This window comes from Eucyclogobius newberryi, unplaced genomic scaffold (genome assembly GCF_026437365.1).
Source record: "Eucyclogobius newberryi isolate DKJ021-1_F unplaced genomic scaffold, fEucNew1.0.hap1 SCAF_15, whole genome shotgun sequence".
NCBI lineage: Eukaryota > Metazoa > Chordata > Actinopteri > Gobiiformes > Gobiidae > Eucyclogobius > Eucyclogobius newberryi.
In genome coordinates this window covers 37321942-37347054 of record NW_027315779.1, presented here as the reverse complement: position 1 = coordinate 37347054, position 25113 = coordinate 37321942, and the positions used below count along the sequence as shown (strand labels likewise).

The 25113-nt window shown below is 48.3% G+C and overlaps 2 protein-coding genes across 3 annotated transcripts in view; both read left to right on the top strand.

Annotated features, from left to right (window-relative positions):
- Positions 1-6835, top strand: part of LOC140361280 (uncharacterized) — a 37366-nt gene extending 30531 nt beyond the window's left edge. For both annotated transcript variants that reach the window (XM_072447041.1, XM_072447039.1), the window contains 2 exons: positions 5567-5718; positions 6127-6835. In XM_072447041.1, coding sequence (XP_072303142.1) covers positions 5567-5718; positions 6127-6253 — 279 coding nt within the window. In that variant the 3' untranslated portion in view covers positions 6254-6835. The remainder of the gene's footprint in view (positions 1-5566; positions 5719-6126) is intronic.
- Positions 6836-21491: 14656 nt separating this feature from the next.
- Positions 21492-25113, top strand: part of LOC140361279 (adapter molecule crk-like) — a 45282-nt gene continuing 41660 nt past the window's right edge. The window contains exon 1 of the mRNA XM_072447038.1: positions 21492-21738. Coding sequence (XP_072303139.1) covers positions 21519-21738 — 220 coding nt within the window. The 5' untranslated portion in view covers positions 21492-21518. The remainder of the gene's footprint in view (positions 21739-25113) is intronic.

Here is a 25113-nt window from a genome sequence, read left to right as displayed (position 1 = left end):
CCTGAGCCACCGCTACACCTGAGCCACCACCGCTACACCTGAGCCACCACCGCTACACCTGAGCCACTGCTACACCTGACCCACCTGAGCTACTGCTACACCTGAGCCACCGCTACACCTGAGCCACCGCTACACCTGAGCCACTGCTACACCTGAGCCACCGCTACACCTGAGCCACCGCTACACCTGAGCCACCACCGCTACACCTGAGCCACCACCGCTACACCTGAGCCACTGCTACACCTGAGCCACCTGAGCTACTGCTACACCTGAGCCACCGCTACACCTGAGCCACCACCGCTACACCTGAGCTACTGCTACACCTTAGCCACCGCTACACCTGAGCCACTGCTACACCTGAGCCACTGCTACACCTGAGCCACTGCTACACCTGAGCCACCACCGCTACACCTGAGCCACCACCGCTACACCTGAGCTACTGCTACACCTGAGCCACCGCTACACCTGAGCCACCGCTACACCTGAGCCACTGCTACACCTGAGCCACCGCTACACCTGAGCCACCACCGCTACACCTGAGCCACCACCGCTACACCTGAGCCACTGCTACACCTGAGCCACCTGAGCTACTGCTACACCTGAGCCACCGCTACACCTGAGCCACCACCGCTACACCTGAGCTACTGCTACACCTGAGCCACCGCTACACCTGAGCCACCGCTACACCTGAGCCACCGCTACACCTGAGCCACCGCTACACCTGAGCTGCCGCTACACCTGAGCCACCACCGCTACACTTGAGCCACCGCTACACCTGAGCCACTGCTACACCTGAGCCACCACCGCTACACTTGAGCCACCGCTACACCTGAGCCACCGCTACACCTGAGCCACTGCTACACCTGAGCCACCACCGCTACACCTGAGCCACTGCTACACCTGAGCCACCTGAGCTACTGCTACACCTGAGCCACTGCTACACCTGAGCCACCACCGCTACACCTGAGCCACCGCTACACCTGAGCCACTGCTACACCTGAGCCACCTGAGCCACTGCTACACCTGAGCCACCTGAGCCACCGCTACACCTGAGCCACCACCGCTACACCTGAGCTACTGCTACACCTGAGCCACCGCTACACCTGAGCCACCGCTACACCTGAGCCACTGCTACACCTGAGCCACCACCGCTACACCTGAGCCACCACCGCTACACCTGAGCCACTGCTACACCTGAGCCACCTGAGCTACTGCTACACCTGAGCCACCGCTACACCTGAGCCACTGCTACACCTCAGCCACCACCGCTACACCTGAGCCACCGCTACACCTGAGCCACTGCTACACCTGAGCCACTGCTACACCTGAGCCACCTGAGCCACCGCTACACCTGAGCCACCACCGCTACACCTGAGCTACTGCTACACCTGAGCCACCGCTACACCTGAGCCACCGCTACACCTGAGCCACTGCTACACCTGAGCCACCGCTACACCTGAGCCACCACCGCTACACCTGAGCCACTGCTACACCTGAGCCACTGCTACACCTGAGCCACCTGAGCCACTTCTATACCTGAGCCACTGCTACACCTGAGCCACTGCTACACCTAAGCCACCACCGCTACACTTGAGCCACCGCTACACCTGAGCCACCGCTACACCTGAGCCACTGCTACACCTGAGCCACCACCGCTACACCTGAGCCACTGCTACACCTGAGCCACCTGAGCTACTGCTACACCTGAGCCACTGCTACACCTGAGCCACCACCGCTACACCTGAGCCACCACTACACCTGAGCCACTGCTACACCTGAGCCACCTGAGCCACTGCTACACCTGAGCCACCTGAGCCACCGCTACGCCTGAGCCACCACCGCTACACCTGAGCTACTGCTACACCTGAGCCACCGCTACACCTGAGCCACCGCTACACCTGAGCCACTGCTACACCTGAGCCACCGCTACACCTGAGCCACCACCGCTACACCTGAGCCACCACCGCTACACCTGAGCCACTGCTACACCTGAGCCACCTGAGCTACTGCTACACCTGAGCCACCGCTACACCTGAGCCACCACCGCTACACCTGAGCTACTGCTACACCTGAGCCACCGCTACACCTGAGCCACTGCTACACCTGAGCCACCACCGCTACACCTGAGCTACTGCTACACCTGAACCACCGCTACACCTGAGCCACCGCTACACCTGAGCCACTGCTACACCTGAGCCACCGCTACACCTGAGCCACCACCGCTACACCTGAGCCACCACCGCTACACCTGAGCCACTGCTACACCTGAGCCACCTGAGCTACTGCTACACCTGAGCCACTGCTACACCTGAGCCACCACCGCTACACCTGAGCTACTGCTACACCTGAGCCACCGCTACACCTGAGCCACCGCTACACCTGAGCCACTGCTACACCTGAGCCACCGCTACACCTGAGCCACCACCGCTACACCTGAGCCACCACCGCTACACCTGAGCCACTGCTACACCTGAGCCACCTGAGCTACTGCTACACCTGAGCCACCGCTACACCTGAGCCACCACCGCTACACCTGAGCTACTGCTACACCTGAGCCACCGCTACACCTGAGCCACCGCTACACCTGAGCCACTGCTACACCTGAGCCACCGCTACACCTGAGCCACCACCGCTACACCTGAGCCACCACCGCTACACCTGAGCCACCACCGCTACACCTGAGCTACTGCTACACCTGAGCCACCGCTACACCTGAGCCACCGCTACACCTGAGCCACTGCTACACCTGAGCCACTGCTACACCTGAGCCACCTGAGCCACTTCTATACCTGAGCCACTGCTACACCTGAGCCACTGCTACACCTGAGCCACTGCTACACCTGAGCCACCTGAGCCACTTCTATACCTGAGCCACTGCTACACCTGAGCCACCGCTACACCTGAGCCACTGCTACACCTGAGCCACCTGAGCCACTTCTATACCTGAGCCACTGCTACACCTGAGCCACTGCTACACCTGAGCCACCGCTACACCTGAGCCACCGCTACACCTGAACCACTGCTACACCTGAGCCACCGCTACACCTGAGCCACCGCTACACCTGAGCCACTGCTACACCTGAGCCACCGCTACACCTGAGCCACCACCGCTACACCTGAGCCACCACCGCTACACCTGAGCCACTGCTACACCTGAGCCACCTGAGCTACTGCTACACCTGAGCCACCGCTACACCTGAGCCACCACCGCTACACCTGAGCTACTGCTACACCTGAGCCACCGCTACACCTGAGCCACTGCTACACCTGAGCCACTGCTACACCTGAGCCACCACCGCTACACCTGAGCCACCACCGCTACACCTGAGCTACTGCTACACCTGAGCCACCGCTACACCTGAGCCACCACCGCTACACCTGAGCCACCACCGCTACACCTGAGCCACTGCTACACCTGAGCCACCTGAGCTACTGCTACACCTGAGCCACCGCTACACCTGAGCCACCACCGCTACACCTGAGCTACTGCTACACCTGAGCCACCGCTACACCTGAGCCACCGCTACACCTCAGCCACTGCTATACCTGAGCCACCGCTACACCTGAGCCACCACCGCTACACCTGAGCCACCACCGCTACACCTGAGCCACCACCGCTACACCTGAGCTACTGCTACACCTGAGCCACCGCTACACCTGAGCCACCGCTACACCTGAGCCACTGCTACACCTGAGCCACTGCTACACCTGAGCCACCTGAGCCACTTCTATACCTGAGCCACTGCTACACCTGAGCCACTGCTACACCTGAGCCACTGCTACACCTGAGCCACTGCTACACCTGAGCCACCTGAGCCACTTCTATACCTGAGCCACTGCTACACCTGAGCCACCGCTACACCTGAGCCACTGCTACACCTGAGCCACCTGAGCCACTTCTATACCTGAGCCACTGCTACACCTGAGCCACTGCTACACCTGAGCCACCGCTACACCTGAGCCACCGCTACACCTGAGCCACTGCTACACCTGAGCCACCGCTACACCTGAGCCACTGCTACACCTGAGCCACCTGAGCCACTTCTATACCTGAGCCACTGCTACACCTGAGCCACCTGAGCCACTTCTACACCTGAGCCACTGCTACACCTGAGCCACCTGAGCCACTTCTATACCTGAGCCACTGCTACACCTGAGCCACTGCTACACCTGAGCCACCGCTACACCTGAGCCACTGCTACACCTGAGCCACCGCTACACCTGAGCCACCGCTACACCTGAACCACTGCTACACCTGAGCCACTGTTACACCGACAAACACAATGAACTCATGGTTTGAACGACCATGTGCTGTTGTTGTCTCTTCTACGTTAGATAAATTCTGTTTTTCAGCTCATGTTCTGAATGTCTCTTTTTTCCAGTCGATCTGCTCTTGTGTCCTTCACTTTTTGCAAAACCTCAGTTAATGATAGAAAAGGCCAAATTGGTCAGATTGCGTGATGTGCTGTAAACACCACTTTCTACGCTCCCGCCCACTCTCTACATGCAGCCAATCATACATCAGTTTAACAAAAATAACCAATGACAGGGGTAAATAGACTTGAAGCCACTGCTGGATTCGAACCCTGGCCCCCGGCGTCTCAACCCAATACTCTACCTGTTCCGATAACCACTAAGTGACATCATGAGGCATTTTTAAAAGATTAAAAGATCCGGGGCTCAAGCCCCAAAGCCAGGGTCTGGCTCCGCCCATGCCCAATCGTAACGCCCAATAGATAATAACTGAGTGGAGACACACGTGTTCTTCTTACCAGAATAATGATAAAGTCGAGGACAGTTGGAGTGACTGTGGGCGGCGTGTGGGAGGTCGGACCACTTCACGGACCGTCCTTTTATAGGTCACACCTCGGTCACAAAATTCAGAAGCATTTCAGGCCACCCTGCTACACACGTGATTCTTCAGTTAGTTTAGCAGTTCAGTTCAGTCTTCTCTGAAATGGGAGTATCCCTGGATGTCGTTAAAATGTCAACTTTACGATCTTAACTCTTAAGTTTTACAGCAACAGTTACAATTTGGTCTCATCAGACCAGAGCACCTTCTTCCACATATTTGCTCTGTTACATTTAGTGTTTTGAACGCTCAGGACGCCATTGCCCCAATGAAGGCTATTTTTTTTTTTTTAAATAAGCAGAAGTTGCTATGGAGACATGATGATTGGGTCAGGGCACAGAAAAGGGAGTAGTGCAAGTCAAAACTCCAGGTTCAAAAAGAGATTTACAAAGAGAAGCTGAACATGTACAACCTCATTTATGTAGAACTAGGGCAACAGTAACAACGGGCGTGTCCTGTTGCCACAGTAACAGATGAACAAACCCTCCAGCTCAGCTGCCGTTAGAACTCATTTCCACATCCAAGTGTAATGAGTTTGCATTATTCTTTGATGACAAAGTGAATTTTACATGGGAAAAAAGAGGACTCTAGACTTGATTCCTAGCGCTACTGCTTATTATCTTTAGGAACCATCTTAATGCTGTTTACCTCCCTAATACAATAGCCTTATAGTAACACAGTGTAAGAGGTTCACATGTGGTATTTTCTATGCAGAACATAGACCTCCAGAACTTCTCGTCCAGCTGGAGTGATGGCATGGCCTTTTGTGCTCTGGTGCACTCTTTCTTCCCTCTGGAGTTTGACTACAACGATCTGAATTCAGTCAACCGCAAACACAACCTGCAGCTGGCCTTCTCCACCGCAGAGTAAGACCACACCTTTCACACTGAAGTCTGTGTAATCCCTCAGTCCTTGTGGGATCCACAGCAAAAGAAGGTTAAATCACCTGGACAAACCTTTTATGTTTGACACTCATCCAAGTCGCTTCTCCTTTGCTTCTGTTCAAGTTCAATCATGCAAAATATTACGCAGGTGACATTTCACACCTTAGGGTAGTTCAATGGACCTTCGTGTAAACTAGGGTTAGTTTCGGTGTAGTTAGTTCTTCCTTCAGACAGATATTTCAGCCAGTCACTTTCCAGAGCTGCGTCAGAACTGAACAAGCAACTTGAATGAGAGACAAAACTTGTTAACTCTAAATTTCCCAACAGTAAAATCATATTAACCAAACATAAGCTGGTTTTGAGTGAACCTGAGCCTGTGTTTCTTCTTAGGAAGCAGGCGGACTGTCTGCGTCTGATCGAGGTGGAGGACATGCTGGACATGGGGGACAAACCAGACCCTATGTGTGTCTTCACATATGTGCAGTCCCTGTACAACCACCTCAAACTCTTTGAGTGATTCTCTGCATCCTCTAGAAGCCCCTGATGTGTGACCTGAGCACTTTGTAGCACACAACTTTACAGCTTCTTCTCATCCCTGTTACTTACACTTCAAGTGTACTTTAAAGGACACATATTATGCTGCAAAATTGAGTTTTCTGATCTTTAAATCCTGTTTTAACATTGTTCCCTCATCAAAACATACCTGGCGTTGCACTAGCTTCATTCACCCTAGCTTGATGATCCTGGTTCAAAAGTATTTTTTTCTGTTTTTAAGTCCATAAATTATTGCTGGACTCGTTCTGTGCATTTCTCCTGTCTAATCACGATCAGAACTGTGCGTGTAAACTAGGAAGTCAGCAAGCAGCTGCATTAGCAAACTGTTGATTTTAAAATTGTGTAATGCCCTCTGCAGCCAGTAGATGGAGCCAAAGTTGCCCTGGCGTCTCCCAAGGCTGTGGCAAATTCATATTGTTTTTTGTAAAAACTTTTTTTTCAATTCTAAAACATGGCATAAAGGTTCTCAGGAGGATGTTTGAAGGCCAATAACAATAAAAAATAACACATAAAACTTGTCTTTTAAGCGTACTTCTGATGCTTCTGATCTCCTCATCCCTGTTACATGTACTTCAAGTATATTTCACATTTTACAGATGCACATACTGGCTTATGGTATCTATGAAGTTTGTTTGGACAGTGGGTCTTAAAACTGAGGTAGGTTTCATTTGTGATATATATTATCATGATTGTTTGGCTCTTAATTGAAATCACTATTATTTCAAACAGTTACTTCCATTTTGTCAAAATTACCCAGTAAATATGTTTTATTTGTAAAGTGTTGTGGCGCTAGTTTGTTGATTAGAAAAGTGGCTTTGATCCACGTTTTCCGAGACAGAATGAGAGAACAAATAATTCTGAACAGAAAATGTTAGTAATTCAATAATAGAATAAGAATTTTAAACCCAATGGGATTGGTTGCACAGTCCGATATAGTATTTCATTTATTTAAATCTTATTTTTGCTTTAGCCAAGCATCAGTTTAGTTTGGACCTGGTTCCATACAGCTAATCCCAAAGCTAATGTGAGGAGGTGGTACAAGTGTGTATTAGGACGCAGCGCTGCTCTTGTCACAGATAATGTAGAGTTACACTGACCCTGTGTCAGCTGTGAATGAAGTTTTATATTCAAAAAACTATGCATTATTTAGACCTTTGGTTTCAGTGTGGTAAAGCTGCACTATGCAGTGTTCACGCTGAGGGGTTTTAGCATGGCACCCGCCCTGCTGCGGCCGTGACAAGCCCTGTTGCGGCTGTGACACGCCCTGCTGCGGCTGTGAGCCGCCCTGTTGCGGCTGTGACACGCCCTGCTGCGGCTGTGACCCGCCCTGTTGCGGCTGTGACACGCCCTGCTGCGGCTGTGAGCCGCCCTGCTGCGGCCGTGACCCGCCCTGCTGCGGCCGAGACACGCCCTGCTGCGGCCGCGACACGCCCGCGACACGCCCTGCTGCGGCTGTGAGCCGCCCTGCTGCGGCCGCGACCCGCCCTGCTGCGGCCGAGACACGCCCTGCTGCGGCCGCGACCCGCCTTGATGCGGCCACGACACGCCCTGCTGCGGCTGTGACACGCCCTGCTGCGGCCGCGACCCGCCCTGCTGCGGCTGTGACCTGCCCTGCTGCGGCCGCGACACGCCCGCGACACGCCCTGCTGCGGCTGTGACACGCCCTGCTGCGGCCGCGACCCGCCCTGCTGCAGCTGTGACCTGCCCTGCTGCGGCCGCGACACGCCCGCGACACGCCCGCGACACGCCCGCGACACGCCCGCGACACGCCCTGCTGCGGCCGTGACCCGCCCTGCTGCGGCCGTGACCCGCCCTGCTGCGGCTGCGACCCGCCCTGCTGCGGCCGTGACCTGCCCTGTTGTGGCCGCGACACGCCCGCGACACGCCCGCGACATGCCCGCGACATGCCCGCGACACGCCCGCGACACGCCCTGCTGCGGCCGTGACCCGCCCTGCTGCGGCCGTGACCCGCCCCGCTGCGGCCGTGACCCGCCCTGCTGTGGCCGCGACCCGCCCTGCTGCGGCCGTGACCCGCCCTGCTGCGGCCGCGACCCGCCCGCGACACGCCCTGCTGCGGCCGCGACCCGCCCGCGACACGCCCTGCTGCGGCCGTGACCGGCCCTGCTGCGGCCGTGACACGCCCTGCTGCAGCCGTGACACGCCCTGCTGCGGCCGCGACCCGCCCTGCTGCGCCCACGACACGCCCTCGACCCGCCCTGCTGTGGTTGCGACCCGCCCTGCTGTGGCCGTAACACGCCCTGCTGCGGCGGCGACCCGCCCTGCTGCGGCCGCGACACGCCCTGTTGCGGCCGCGACACGCCTTGTTTGCGGCCGTGACACGACCTGCCGCGACACGCCCTGTTGCGGCCGCGACACGCCCTGCTGCGGCCGCGACCCGCCCTGCTGCGGCCGCGACACGCCCTGTTGCGGCCGTGACACGCCCTTTTGCGGCCGTGACACGCCCTGCTGCGGACACTATACACGCCTTATGGTCACTATGCATGCCTTATGGTCACTATGCACGCCTTATGGTCACTATGCACGCCTTATGGTCACTATGCACGGCTTATGGACACTATACACGCCTTATGGTCACTATGCACGCCTTATGGTCACTATACACGCCTTATGGTCACTTTGCACGCCTTATACTTTGCACGCCTTATGGTCACTATGCACGGCTTATGGTCACTATGCACGCCTTATGGTCACTTTGCACGCCTTATACTATGCACGGCTTATGGTCACTATGCACGCCTTATGGTCACTATACACGCCTTATGGTCACTTTGCACGCCTTATACTATGCACGCCTTATGGTCACTATACACGCCTTATGGTCACTTTGCACGCCTTATACTATGCACGCCTTATGGTCACTATGCACGCCTTATGGTCACTTTGCACGCCTTATACTATGCACGCCTAAAGGTCACTATACACGCCTTATGGTCACTTTGCACGCCTTATACTATGCACGCCTTATGGTCACTATGCACGCCTTATGGTCACTTTGCACGTTATACTATGCACGGCTTATGGTCACTATGCACCTCATGATGAAGTGCGAAGAGCAAGATTCCCTGAGTGGATACAACATAAACACAGAGGCTATTTGTGTGAACAGACTGGGTGGTTTTAATTGTCTGTACCATGTCTTTACATGTCTCCACATAAAGTACTACAAAGCCATATAAAGTACTACAATGCCACATAAAATACTACAATGCCACATAAAGTACTACAATGCCACTTAAAGTACTACAATGCCACATGCCACATAAAGTACTACAATGCCACTTGAAGTACTACAATGCCAGATAAAGTACTACAATGCCACTTGAAGTACTACAATGCCAATTAAAGTACTACAATGCCACATAAAGTACTACAATGCCACATGCCACATAAAGTACTACAATGCCACATAAAGTACTACAATGCCACTTAAAGTACTACAATGCCACATAAAGTACTACAATGCCACTTAAACTACTAAAATGCCACATAAAGTACTACAATGCCACATAAAGTACTACAATGCCATAAAGTACTACAATGCCACATAAAGTACTACAATGCCACATAAAGTACTATAATGCCACATAAAGTACTACATTGCCACATAAAGTACTACAATGCCACTTAAAGTACTAAATGCCATATAAAGTACTATATTGCCACATAAAGTTCTAAAATACCACATAAAGTACTACAATGCCACATAAAGTACTACAATTCACAATGCCAGATAAAGTACTACAATGCCAAATAAAATACTACAATGCCAAATAAAGTACTACAATGCCACAATGCCACTTAAAGTACTACAATGCCACATAAAGTACTACAACACTTAAAGTACTACAATGCCACATAAAGTACTACAATGCCACATGCCACATAAAGTACTACAATGCCACTTAAATACTACAATGCCACATAAAGTACTACAATGCCACAATGCCACTTAAAGTACTACAATGCCACTTGAAGTACTACAATGCCAATATGCCACATAAAGTACTACAATGCCAATTAAAGTACTACAATGCCACATAAAGTACTACAATGCCACATGCCACATAAAGTACTACAATGCCACATAAAGTACTACAATGCCACTTAAAGTACTACAATGCCACATAAAGTACTACAATGCCACTTAAACTACTACAATGCCACATAAAGTACTACAATGCCACATAAAGTACTACAATGCCACATGAAGTACTACATTGCCACATAAAGTACTACAATGCCACATAAACTACTACAATGCCACATAAAGTACTACAATGCCACTTAAAGTACTACAATGCCACTTAAAGTACTACAATGCCACTTAAAGTACTACAATGCCACATAAAGTACTACAATGCCACATAAAGTACTACAATGCCACATAAAGTACTACATTGCCACATAAAGTACTACAATGCCACATAAAGTACTACAATGCCACATAATATACTACAATGCCACATAAAGTACTACAATGCCCCATGCCACATAAAGTACTACATTGCCACATAAAGTACTACATTGCCACATAAAGTACTACAATGCCACTTAAAGTACTAAATGCCATATAAAGTACTACATTGCCACATAAAGTTCTAAAATACCACATAAAGTACTACAATTCACAATGCCAGATAAAGTACTACAATGCCACATAAAGTACTACAATGCCACATAAAGTACTACAATTCACAATGCCACATAAAGTACTACAATGCAACATAAAGTACTACAATGCCACATAAAGTACTACAATGCCACATAAAGTACTACAATGCCACATAAAGTCCTACAATGCCACAATGCCACATAAAGTACTACAATGCCACATAAAATACTACAATGCCACTTAAAGTACTACAATGCCACTTAAAGTACTACAATGCCACATAAAGTACTACAATGCCACAATGCCACTTAAAGTACTACAATGCCACATAAAGTACTACAACACTTAAAGTACTACAATGCCACATAAAGTACTACAATGCCACATGCCACATAAAGTACTACAATGCCACTTAAAGTACTACAATCCCACACGCCACATAAAGTACTACAATGCCACATAAAGTACTACAATGCCACATGCCACATAAAGTACTACAATGCCACTTAAAGTACTACAATGCCACATAATGTACTACAATGCCATATAAAGTACTACAATGCCACATAAAGTACTACAATGCCACATAAAGTACTACAATAACACATAAAGTACTACAATGCCACTTAAAGTACTACAATTCACAATGCCAGATAAAGTACTACAATGCCACATAAAGTACTACAATTCACAATGCCACATAAAGTACTACAATGCAACATAAAGTACTACAATGCCACATAAAGTACTACAATGCCACATAAAGTACTACAATGCCACATAAAGTCCTACAATGCCACAATGCCACATAAAGTACTACAATGCCACATAAAATACTACAATGCCACTTAAAGTACTACAATGCCACTTAAAGTACTACAATGCCACATAAAGTACTACAATGCCACAATGCCACTTAAAGTACTACAATGCCACATAAAGTACTACAACACTTAAAGTACTACAATGCCACATAAAGTACTACAATGCCACTTAAAGTACTACAATCCCACACGCCACATAAAGTACTACAATGCCACATAAAGTACTACAATGCCACATGCCACATAAAGTACTACAATGCCACTTAAAGTACTACAATGCCACATAATGTACTACAATGCCATATAAAGTACTACAATGCCATATGCCACATAAAGTACTACAATGCCACTTAAAGTACTACAATGCCACATAAAGTACTACAATGCCACATAAAGTACTACAATGCCACATAAAGTACTACAATGCCCCTTAAAGTACTACAATGCCACATAAAGTACTACAATGCCACTTAAAGTACTACAATGCCACATGCCACATAAAGTACTACAATGCCACTTAAAGTACTACAATGCCACATAAAGTACTACAATGCCACTTAAAGTACTACAATGCCACTTAAAGTACTACAATGCCACTTAAAGTACTACAATGCCACATGCCACATTAAGTACTACAATGCCCCTTTAAGTACTACAATGCCACATAAAGTACTACAATGCCCCTTAAAGTACTACAATGCCACATAAAGTACTACAATGCCACTTAAAGTACTACAATGCCACATAAAGTACTACAATGCCCCTTAAAGTACTACAATGCCACATAAAGTACTACAATGCCACTTAAAGTACTACAATGCCACATAAAGTACTACAATGCCCCTTAAAGTACTACAATGCCACTTAAAGTACTACAATGCCACTTAAAGTACTACAATGCCACATGCCACATTAAGTACTACAATGCCCCTTTAAGTACTACAATGCCACTTAAAGTACTACAATGCCACATAAAGTACTACAATGCCCCTTAAAGTACTACAATGCCACTTAAAGTACTACATTGCCACATAAAGTTCTACAATACCACATAAAGTACTACAATGCCACATAAAGTACTACAATGCCCCTTAAAGTACTACAATGCCACTTAAAGTACTACAATGCCACATGCCACATTAAGGACTACAATGCCCCTTTAAGTACTACAATGCCTCTTAAAGTACTACAATGCCACATAAAGTACTACAATGCCACTTAAAGTACTACAATGCCACATAAAGTACTACAATGCCACTTAAAGTACTACAATGCCACTTAAAGTACTACAATGCCACATAAAGTACTACAATGCCACATGCCACATAAAGTACTACAATGCCCCTTTAAGTACTACAATGCCACTTAAAGTACTACAATGCCACATAAAGTACTACAATGCCACATAAAGTACTACAATGCCCCTTTAAGTACTACAATGCCACTTAAAGTACTACAATGCCACATAAAGTACTACAATGCCACTTAAAGTACTACAATGCCACTTAAAGTACTACAATGCCACTTAAAGTACTACAATGCCACATAAAGTACTACAATGCCACATGCCACATTAAGTACTACAATGCCCCTTTAAGTACTACAATGCCACTTAAAGTACTACAATGCCACATAAAGTACTACAATGCCACTTAAAGTACTACAATGCCACATAAAGTACTACAATGCCACATGCCACATAAAGTACTACAATGCCCCTTTAAGTACTACAGTGCCACTTAAAGTACTACAATGCCACATAAAGTACTACAATGCCACTTAAAGTACTACAATGCCACATAAAGTACTACAATGCCACATAAAGTACTACATGGCCCCTTTAAGTACTACAATGCCACTTAAAGTACTACAATGCCACATAAAGTACTACAATTCTACACATAGTGACGGCTAAATGGCACGTCACCTTAAAGGGTGCAGTGCCATCTGGTGGTGTATGTAAGTCACTGCATGCATAAACAGACAATACAGTAATAACTATATTTGGTCTACTCCAGCGTTTACCATTTTATTCCAGATTACCTGTTGAAACAACATGTTAAAATAAATATTTCTAGGGATTTGTTAGAGAAGGTGAAAATATATAAGTTAAAAGAGAACTCCAGAACAAAGGCAAGAAAGTGTTTCTGTCAGCAACGAGCAAAGTTTCGCTCTGTCTGTGAGGAACTCAAGAGACAGTTGTGTTGGAAAAAAACACCTGCTCAAACCACCAGCAGAGGCAAAAATGTTCCTCAGCAAAGTGCAGCCTGCAGAGACCTCAACACCACTGTGGGCCATGTGAGTTCATGTGTTCATACTATGTTGGGAGCCCGATGTCTACAGAAGATGGATGTCTACAAAGGATGGATGTCTACAGAGGATGGATGTATACAGAGGATGGATGTATACAGAGGATGAATGTCTACAGAGGATGAATGTCTACAGAGGATGGATGTATACAGAGGATGGATGTATACAGAGGATGGATGTCTAGAGGATGAATGTCTACAGAGGATGGATGTCTAGAGAGGATGGATGTCTAGAGGATGGATGTCTACAGAGGATGGATGTCTACAGAGGATGGATGTCTAGAGAGGATGGATGTCTAGAGGATGGATGTCTACAGAGGATGGATGTCTTACAGACGATAGATGTCTACAGAGGATGGATGTCTAGAGAGGTTTGATGTCTAGAGGATGGATGTCTACAGAGGATGGATGTCTACAGAGGATGGATGTCTAGAGAGGATGGATGTCTAGAGGATGGATGTCTACAGAGGATGGATGTCTACAGAGGCTGAATGTCTACAGAGGATGGATGTCTACAGAGGATGAATGTATATATATATATATATATATACATTATATAATATATAATGTAGATATATAATGTAGATATATATAATGTATACATCTACATTATATATCGACATTATATATATATCGACATTATGTGAGTGATGACGCTCTCAGTAATGCCTTCAGCGCCTTGTTAGACAGCATTGGTTTCACTCAGAATGTAAATAAACCGACTCACACTCATAAGAACACTCTGGATCTTGTCCTAACGTATGGAACAGAGATTAATGACCCCATTGTCTTCACTCAAAACCCTATATTGTCAGATCATTTCCTAATTACCTTTCAGTTTATTCTTAAAGATCATCCAGTCCCACAAAATAAAGTTATAATGAAAAGGACAATATCTGAAAAATCTATCTCAAAATTCAAAGAAATAATAGAGCCAATATTCAGTGATATGTCATGTGATCATGTCATGTGATCATGTCATGTGATCAATTCATGTGATCAAGTCATGTGATCATGTCATGTGATCATGTCATGTGATCAAGTCATGTGATCATGTCATGTGATCATGTCATGTGATCAAGTCATGTTATCATGTCATGTGATCGTGTCATGTGATCAAGTCATGTGATCATGTCATGTGATCACGTCATGTGATCAAGTCATGTGATCATGTCATGTGATCACGTCATGTGATCAAGTCATGTGATCACGTCATGTGATCACGTCATGTGATCACGTCATGTGATCAGTTTTAGTCCCAGTTTAAGTGATCAATGTGTCGACTTGACCATGAATTCTCTGAAGTCTGCTCTTGATGTTGCAGCTCCGTTAAAACAGAAGGTCATTAGGTCAAAGCGCCTCCTCCTGGTACAACCAAGAACTGCGTTCACATAAACAAAGAGTTAGAAAGTTAGAAGGATCATTTGGCTCCTCTCACACAGAAGAATCTCTAAAAGCAGGAAAAGTTGCTCCTGTCCTGTCAGCAGCTCTGTGTGAGGCCCAAACCAGACACTATTCACATCTAATAGAAGTCAACACAAGTAACACCACATTTCTTTTCAGCGCTGTAACCATGGTAACAAACTGTCACAGCAGTGTAGCCCTCACTCCCAGCTTCTCTCAGCTCTGATGATTTCCTCCTATTTTTTAACAATAAAATAAAAACAATCAGAGATAAATGAGATAAAATGACTCCCACTATTCGCCCTGAACAAGCCCAAGCTGTAAATCTAACGTCTCAGATAAATCCAGCTGTAAATGTAGAAATGTTCAGCTGTTGATCAAGAGAGAGAACAGCCCTTATGTCCTCTAAAAGCTCCACTTGTGTCCTAGACCCCATTCCAAGCTCCTCAAAGACATTCTCCCCAGAATTATAGACTCTATTCTGAATATAATAAATACTTCAGTAGAAAGTGCTTATGTTCCACGTCCTTCAAACATGACGTCATTAAACCTCTTCTGAAAAAGACTCATCTTGATCCCGACCTATTGTTAAACTACAGACCTATTTATAACCCACCACAGCAGGGTCCAGAGCCCACCACAGCAGGGGGTCCAGAGCCCACCACAGCAGGGTACAGAGCCCACCACAGCAGGGGGTCCAGAGCCCACCACAGCAGGGTTCAGAGCCCACCACAGCAGGGTCCAGAGCCCACCACAGCAGGGTCCAGAGCCCACCACAGCAGGGTCCAGAGCCCACCACAGCAGGGTTCAGAGCCCACCACAGCAGGGTTCAGAGCCCACCACAGCAGGGTCCAGAGGCCACCACAGCAGGGTTCAGAGCTCACCACAGCAGGGTCCAGAGCCCACCACAGCAGGGTTCAGAGCCCACCACAGCAGGGTTCAGAGCCCACCACAGCACTGAAACTGCACTAGTTAAAGTCACAGATGATTTGTTATTAGCCGCTGATGATGGACTGGTCTCAGTCCTGGTTCTGACCTCAGCGTTTGACCATCGACCACAACATTCTACTGCAGAGATTAGAATGTGATGTAGGTGTCGGAGGAACAGCCCTCAGAGGCCCCGCCCTCAGAGGCCCCGCCCTCAGAGGCCCCGTCCTCAGCTGGTTTAAATCCTATTTATCTGATAGATACCAGTTTGTTCATGTAAACCAGAGCTCCTCACCTGCTCTAAAGTAATTTACGGTGTGCCACAGGGGTCAGTACTCGGTCCAGTTCTGTTTACTCTTTACATGCTGCCGTTAGGTCACATGATCAGGTCACATGGCATTAACTTCCACTGCTCCGCATACGACGCTGTATTTATCAATGAACCTGATCAGAGCGATCAAGTACAGACTTAGTACTTGTGTGAAGGAGATAAAAACCTGGAGGACACTTAACTACCTGCTTCTTAACCCTGAAAAAACCGAGGTCATTGTGCTGGAGGTCATTGTGCTGGAGGTCATTGTGCTGGAGGTCATTGTGCTGGAGGTCATTGTGCTGGAGGTCATTGTGCTGGTCCTAAACATGTACGAGACTCTCTATCTGATCAGATAGTCACACTGGACAATGTCAGTGAAGCCTCCAGTTCTACTGTAAGAAACCTCAGAGTCTTATTTGACCAGGAGCTCTCATTTAAAGCTCATATAAATCAAGCTTGTAAAACAGACTATTTCCATTTGTGCAACAAGAGCCAAAATCAGAAGAATCCGGCCTAAAAGTGAAGCTGAAAAACATATCCATGCATTTATAACGACTAGATTAGACTGTAAAGCCTCGTCCAGACCGCCGCTGTCTAATCGCGCCCAACGCAGAATTTGAGCGCGTGTACATTTGAAAGGTTTATGCACCGGACGCGCGCTCTCGACGCCCCGGCCACTGTACACAGGCGCGCGTACGGCGCGCTCGAGCTCAAGTCTCTAAAAGTACTGTAGGAGGTAGAGCGTTTAGCTCCCAAGCTCCTGTGTTATGGAATCAGCTCCCGACCCATGTTAAATATGCTGACACAGTCTCTTCATTTAAGTCCAGACTTAAAACGTTCCTCTTCAAAATCGCTTATGGTCAGACTAGTCAGGAACAGAAATATAAACCCCACAGCTTTAGCTCTGCTGCCCTAGCAGCAACTGTGCTGGGGGAAGTATGCCAGCTTGAGCTCTGTCCTCTTCTTCGGACTTATTCTATCAAACAATATTTATTTTTTAATTCCACTTGCAAACTGTTCACCGCCTTCTTTTTCTTTCTCTCACTCCTGAGGACCTGTGGACCCAGATGTCGCCCTCACGTCTGTGAGCGTCAGATCCTCCATCATCTGGAACTAACCCAGGTTTCTACTTTTCCCAAGGAGGTTTTTTGTAGTTTTTCCTGCAGGAGGAGGAGCTAAGGACAGAAGGAGGAGCTAAGGACAGAAGGAGGAGCTAAGGACAGAAGGAGGGTCTAAGGACAGAAGGAGGAGCTAAAGACAGAAGGAGGGTCTAAGGACAGAGGAAGGGTCTAAGGACAGAAGGAGGGTCTAAGGACAGAAGGAGGGTCTAAGGACAGAGGGAGGGTCTAAGGACAGAAGGAGGTTCTAAGGACAGAAGGAGGGTCAAAGGACAGAAGGAGGGTCTAAGGACAGAGGACTCTGGGACATTGTCCCTCGTCCCCACAGACATTGTTGATTCATTTTTCACTGTCGCCCTCAGAGGAAACTGTTGTGATTTTGGGCGTTACAAAAATAAATTGAATTAAAGCCGCAAGCGGCAATGATCGGCCCTCGCCACGCCGCTGCCGCTACGCCGCAAGAGGAGGGGGCGCTAACGCGCCCCAATGGTCCTACTGCTGAATCTGTGACGCTGTCACATCTTCTCCCCTTTGTTTTACCATCAAAAAGCTATTTTATTTTGAATTCTTGGCAAAATGTGCGGCTTTGCCGCACAGACACCGTGACTCTTTGAATAAAAATGTGGATAACTTTTGATGGTCCTGAAGATGAGTCTCACCAAATGTCAGGTTAATAGGGCTAACGCCCTGGGAGGAGTTTGTGAAAGTCTAAAGTGTAAACATGTTCTGGCGATTTCCCCATTGGAATAACATGGGAGGTTTTGGTCATCGCTACGGCAACGCCATAACAATTATGACATGGGTCTCATTGACTTTTTTGATGGGGCCAAAATTGAGTTTTGTGTCAAATTTCATATAATTTCGCAAAACTAAACATTTAACCTCCATATAAAATCTGTAGGGGGCGCTGTGGCGCCAAATGAATTTATTTCACTTCAAGTAGGTTTAGGGCAAAGAGTTTAACAACTGATTCTAATTTGACGCAATTCGGACTTTATCTGCACAAACGGCAGAAATATTAAATTTGGGAGATTTCTGAAATTCTAGCTACAGTTTGCGGCTTCGCCGCACAGAGACCGTGAGAGGTATCAATGTAATTTGAATAACTTTTGATGTCCCACTCCTCAGTAGCATTTTCACCAAATTTCAGCTTTTTAGGGCCAACGCCCTGGGAGGAGTTCGTAAAAGTACGACGTTTGGAAAAACTCCCAAGTCATGTTGAGCCATTTTTGAAGCAATATGGCCGACATTTGGTTGGGCGGACGGCGTTGCCGTAGTAATATTTTTTACTTCTCTTGTCACCATCTACCTCTGCGCCAAATTTCATGATTCTACGATCAGATTTTTTTGGGTCATTTCCCATCTCTCAATGCATTTTTGGTACATTTGGAAAAGGGAAATAGCCAGAATGTAGAGAGGCACGATTTTTAGAGGTGTGCAAATTTTTGTGACTTTTCGTCAATGTCACTGGGTGAAAAATAGGGGGGTTGGTCCCGAGAAGAAGAAGAAGAAGAAGAAGAAGAAGAAGAAGAAGAAGAAGAAGAAGAAGAAGAAGAAGAAGAAGAAGAAGAAGAAGAAGAAGAAGAAGAAGAAGAAGAAGAAGAAGAATATTCCGATGCGAAAACAATGTTTCCCATTTTTCAAATATCATAAACTATACATTTTCGGAAAGCGCTCGCGCTTTCCTACCTCATGGTGTGGGTCCCTGGTCACTGACGGGTACTTTCGTTAATTTTGAGTGGGCTCCGCCCACTTTGTGTTTTTGGCCCTCTAAACAGTAATAATGTTCAATTTTTGCATTACATGTTTATATGCACGGAACATGCAAGAGATGGGGAACGTATTCGTGAGACACTTAGCGCAAATGAGTGCTTTATAAGGGGATGATGTATGTATGGGTTAGGGTTAACCCTGTAATGTAAAGTGCTCGTTTAGTGCGCACTTTTGCACGGGCTTCGCCCGTTTACAACGGTAATGTTCCATTTTCCTACTACTAATTAGTCTGCACGGGGCGTGCGTGAGTGAAGGAGTGCGTTAGTGAGTGTTTGGAAGTGGGCGAGCGCTTCGCGCTCGATTTCATGCGCACATAGTGCGCACTTTCACAGCCGTGCTTCGCACGGCCTTACGAGATTAATAGGCCTCTCGCCAGCTTGTGGCGCTCGGGCCTAATTATATATATCTTTATTATATATATCGACATTACAGTATATATATCTACAGTATATATATATATATATATATATATATATACACACATTGTATATATCTACATTATATATATCTACATTTTATATATCTACATTATATATATCTACATTACTGACGACTTGGAGGAATAGGACAAAGGTGAAACTGCTGCTGTGGCAGTTTTGCGAGGAAACATTATAGCTATCGCCATCATAAAACAGTATAATGAGCTAAATGATCTTCAGGAAAAACCACATATAAAGCTCTACAAGAAACATCATATATTTTATACCTAAAGGACCAACTCGACTGCGGCTCATTTATACCCATTTCTATTCTGAATGTGGATTATGTTAACAAATGCTCCCAAATTTAATTTACAAGATTTATCAATAGAAGAGGCAAGAGAACAAGACAATAACTACACATACTGAATCATATCATGCTTGCTATGTATACAACTGTTCCTTTAACCTCTAAATATTACATTTTTTTAAAATACCTATGGCAAAAATGAATGAGCGTTCGGGTAGAGCACAAACTGCCCAGAACAGAGTCGATTGACGATGCAATTTATGGTTTGCATGAGGCTGAGGGTGTTTTTTCTACACTGACATTGTTCAGCTTACGCGGATCGTCCAGACGAGACGCAGCTAAACAAGAAGACACTAAGTCACTTCTGTTAGGGTTAACCCTTATATATGATATATTTAGGGTTATAAAATATATAAATATATCATATATAAGGGTTAACCCTTATATATGATATATTTAGGGTTATAAAATATATAAATATATCATATATAAGGGTTAACTCTGTGGGCAGAGCTCCATCCACTAACTCCATGTATTTGAATGTTTTCAGTGAGTTTTAACTTTGGGTTTAAGACATGTATTTATTTTATGTATGTAGTTTTTTGCCTAATAAAATGTACGAAATACAGATGATTGATTTGTTTTTGTCCCGATGTGAAAAGTAATACTTTTTTCTATTATGACCCAATGGGGGCTCCGTACGTGAATCGTGGCTGTGATTTAAATGTATTAAAATGGAAGTTTGAACAGTTACAGAAGATCAGTGATATTTTCAGGTTGTTTATGGCAGAAGCAACATTTTGGAATGATTTCTATAAAGTAAACTTTTCTAAGGACGTGAGTTGTCCTTTTCCCAGCGCGTGAAGCGCGTGCGCGCGCAGCGTCGTCACTTCCGGGGAGTGAGGACCAGCAGCATCCGCCATTTCAGCTCCCGGAGTTTGGACTCTACTTTACATTTGCACAACTCATTTCACTCATCATATTTGACATTGTTTCACTTATTCAAACGTTTTAATTCTTCGTCGATCCACGGGCAGAGTTTAAATCACTTGTGAGACATTTCGCCTGCCCAGATGTGTTGAGTCTTTCCCGGTGGAACCACAGCAGCCGCGGACCAAAGTTCTTCGTATGAGCCGCGGATAGAGGCCTGTACCGGGGTCCAAGCCGCGGATAGAGGCCTGTACCGGGGTCCAAGCCATGGCCGGGAACTTTGACGCCGAGGACCGCAACAGCTGGTACTGGGGCCGGCTGCGCAGGCAGGAGGCTGTGTCCCTGCTCCAGGGACAGCGGCACGGCGTGTTCCTGGTGCGGGACTCCATCACCAGCCCCGGGGACTACGTGCTGTCCGTGTCCGAGAACTCCCGCGTGTCCCACTACATCGTCAACAGCGTCAGTAACAACCGGCAGTCCGCCTCCGGTGAGTGCCCCGACTCTGGGGGTCGTGCACAGAGTCCCGACTCTGGGGGTCGTGGGTCGTGAACGAACAGTGTCCCCGACTCTGGGGGTCGTGGGTCGTGCACAGTGTCCCCGACTCTGGGGGTCGTGGGTCGTGCACAGAGTCCCGACTCTGGGGGTCGTGGGTCGTGCACAGTGTCCCCGACTCTGGGGGTCGTGCACAGTGTCCCCGACTCTGGGGGTCGTGCACAGTGTCCCCGACTCTGGGGGTCGTGGGTCGTGCACAGTGTTCCGACTCTGGGGGTCGTGCACAGTGTCCCGACTCTGGGGGTCGTGGGTCGTGCACAGTGTTCCCGACTCTGGAGGTCGTGGGTCGTGCACAGTGTCCTGACTCTGGGGGTCGTGCACAGTGTCCCGACTCTGGGGGTCGTGGGTCGTGCACAGTGTCCTGACTCTGGGGGTCGTGCACAGTGTTCCCGACTCTGGGGGTTGTGCCGACTCTGGGGGTCGTGGGTCGTGCACAGTGTCCCGACTCTGGGGGTCGTGCACAGTGTTCCCGACTCTGGGGGTTGTGCCGACTCTGGGGGTCGTGCACAGTGTCCCCGACTCTGGGGGTCGTGCACAGTGTCCCGACTCTGGGGGTCGTGGGTCGTGCACAGTGTCCCCGACTCTGGGGGTCGTGCACAGTGTCCCCGACTCTGGGGGTCGTGCACAGTGTCCCCGACTCTGGGGGTCGTGGGTCGTGCACAGTGTTCCGACTCTGGGGGTCGTGCACAGTGTCCCGACTCTGGGGGTCGTGGGTCGTGCACAGTGTTCCCGACTCTGGAGGTCGTGGGTCGTGCACAGTGTCCCGACTCTGGGGGTCGTGCACAGTGTCCCGACTCTGGGGGTCGTGGGTCGTGCACAGTGTTCCCGACTCTGGAGGTCGTGGGTCGTGCACAGTGTCCTGACTCTGGGGGTCGTGCACAGTGTCCCCGACTCTGGGGGTCGTGCACAGTGTCCCCGACTCTGGGGGTCGTGGGTCGTGCACAGTGTCCCGACTCTGGGGGTCGTGCACAGTGTCCCGACTCTGGGGGTCGTGGGTCGTGCACAGTGTTCCCGACTCTGGAGGTCGTGGGTCGTGCACAGTGTCCTGACTCTGGGGGTCGTGCACAGTGTTCCCGACTCTGGGGGTTGTGCCGACTCTGGGGGTCGTGGGTCGTGCACAGTGTGCCGACTCTGGGGGTCGTGGGTCGTGCACAGTGTCCCGACTCTGGGGGTCGTGCACAGTGTTCCCGACTCTGGGGGTTGTGCCGACTCTGGGGGTCGTGGGTCGTGCACAGTGTTCCCGACTCTGGGGGTTGTGCCGACTCTGGGGGTCGTGGGTCGTGCACAGTGTCCCGACTCTGGGGGTTCTGCACAGAGTCCCCTTGTCCTACTTATGTAGACAGTGTCCCACCTTTTCACTGGTGACACATGGGCAAGAAACAGACATAAATATCACTCTTGTCTTTCTTATGACGCGATGTGGAAGACACTTGATCATATTTATTTGTTTTAAATACTGTCCCATTTCTATAAATCACAAAACTGACTAGTTCCGGTTGCCTTAAAAATGCGGAGCGCCACTTCCTGCTCCATTCATTCCTTATGGGGAATTAGCCAAGTCCTGCTAATTTGAATCAGTAATGAATGTTCCTGGTGGATAATGAGCAGCATGTTAAGACCTTTAGGACCATGTCAACGCTTCTGCTGAGGACATCTGTATGTTTATAAAAGAGCTTTTGTCTCTAAGCTGATGCTAACATACAATCAATTAATAATGTAATTAATCAATATTAACAGCACAAACTGAACTAACCAATTTACAAAAACACTCCTCTTTGCATTCTGTGTACTTTGATCAAGTTTGTTTTATATTTAAAGGCGCAATGGGCGATTTTTCGGCGATTTGAGAAGTCAGGCGGAAGTGCTCATGCCACTCCCCCCTGCACATGCCACGCCCCCTGCACGTGCCACGCCCCCTGCACATGCCACGCCCCCTGCACATGCCACGCCCCCCGTGCACATGCCACTCCCCCGTGCTCGTGCACATGCCACTCCCCCGTGCTCGTGCACATGCCACTCCCCCGTGCTCGTGCACATGCCACTCCCCCGTGCTCGTGCACATGCCACTCCCCCGTGCTCGTGCACATGCCACTCCCCCGTGCTCGTGCACATGCCACTCCCCCGTGCTCGTGCACATGCCACTCCCCCGTGCTCGTGCACATGCCACTCCCCCGTGCTCGTGCACATGCCACTCCCCCGTGCTCGTGCACATGCCACTCCCCCGTGCTCGTGCACATGCCACTCCCCCGTGCTCGTGCTCATGCCACTCTCCCGTGTGGACTGATACAACACACACGTGCGTTTGTTTATTAGCGCGACGGATCGCATCTCTCGTCTCCTGTAGATTTCCGTCTTCTGAGTCAGCTCGAACTGTCTTTCTCCGTCTTCATTTTGTCCTGTAACTGAGGGAACTATATTATGATAGATCAATGCGCTTAGACACAAACGTGCTGCTCTCGGGGGCGAGCCGCACTAACCCAGTCCACGCCACGAGGAAATGAGACTCAGATTTGGGCCAAAAAAATCGTCCATTCCACCTTCAAGTGAATGTATGTTAGCCTTTAACTTTGAGACAAAAACATTAAGCTTTACTTTTATACACACACAGTCTTTACCATTGATCATCCATCTGTCACTCACTCTCTGCTGTCACTGCTTTTTGGTTTTGATTTATTTGAGCAAGACTAACAAATCAGTGTAATCTTTAAAGGTGGTAAGGACAATTTTTGCAGCACATTTTTTTATCATATTTCCTGGTGGCGTGGATAAATCATTTGTCCTGCCACGTATCACTCATAAAACGCACCTGTCGTTCACCTGCAGCCGCGTCAGGCTCGTCCCCACGTTTCCGCGTGCCTAAGTGCATGGATCTATCATAATATAGTTCCCTCAGTGTACGGGGCAAAATGAAGACGGAGAAAGACAGTTTGAGCTGACGCAGAAGTGGACAGAAATCTACGGGAGACGAGAGATGCGATGCGCTCCGTTGCGCTAATAAACAAACGCACGTGTGTGTTGTATCAGTCCACACGGGGGAGTGGCATGTGCACGGGGGCGTGGCATGTGCACGGGGGCGTGGCATGTGCACGGGGGAGTGGCATGTGCACGGGGGCGTGGCATGTGCACGGGGGGCGTGGCATGTGCACTTCCGCCTGCGTTCTCAAATCGCCGAAAAATCGTCCATACCGCCTTTAAGTAAATGTAATATTTCTGACCTTTTTGGTAAATGTTACAGTCCATTTATGCTTTATGTAATACTTTGACCTTTACAGAAGACTTTTGCGTGCACGTTTCAACACGTTTCAGAAAG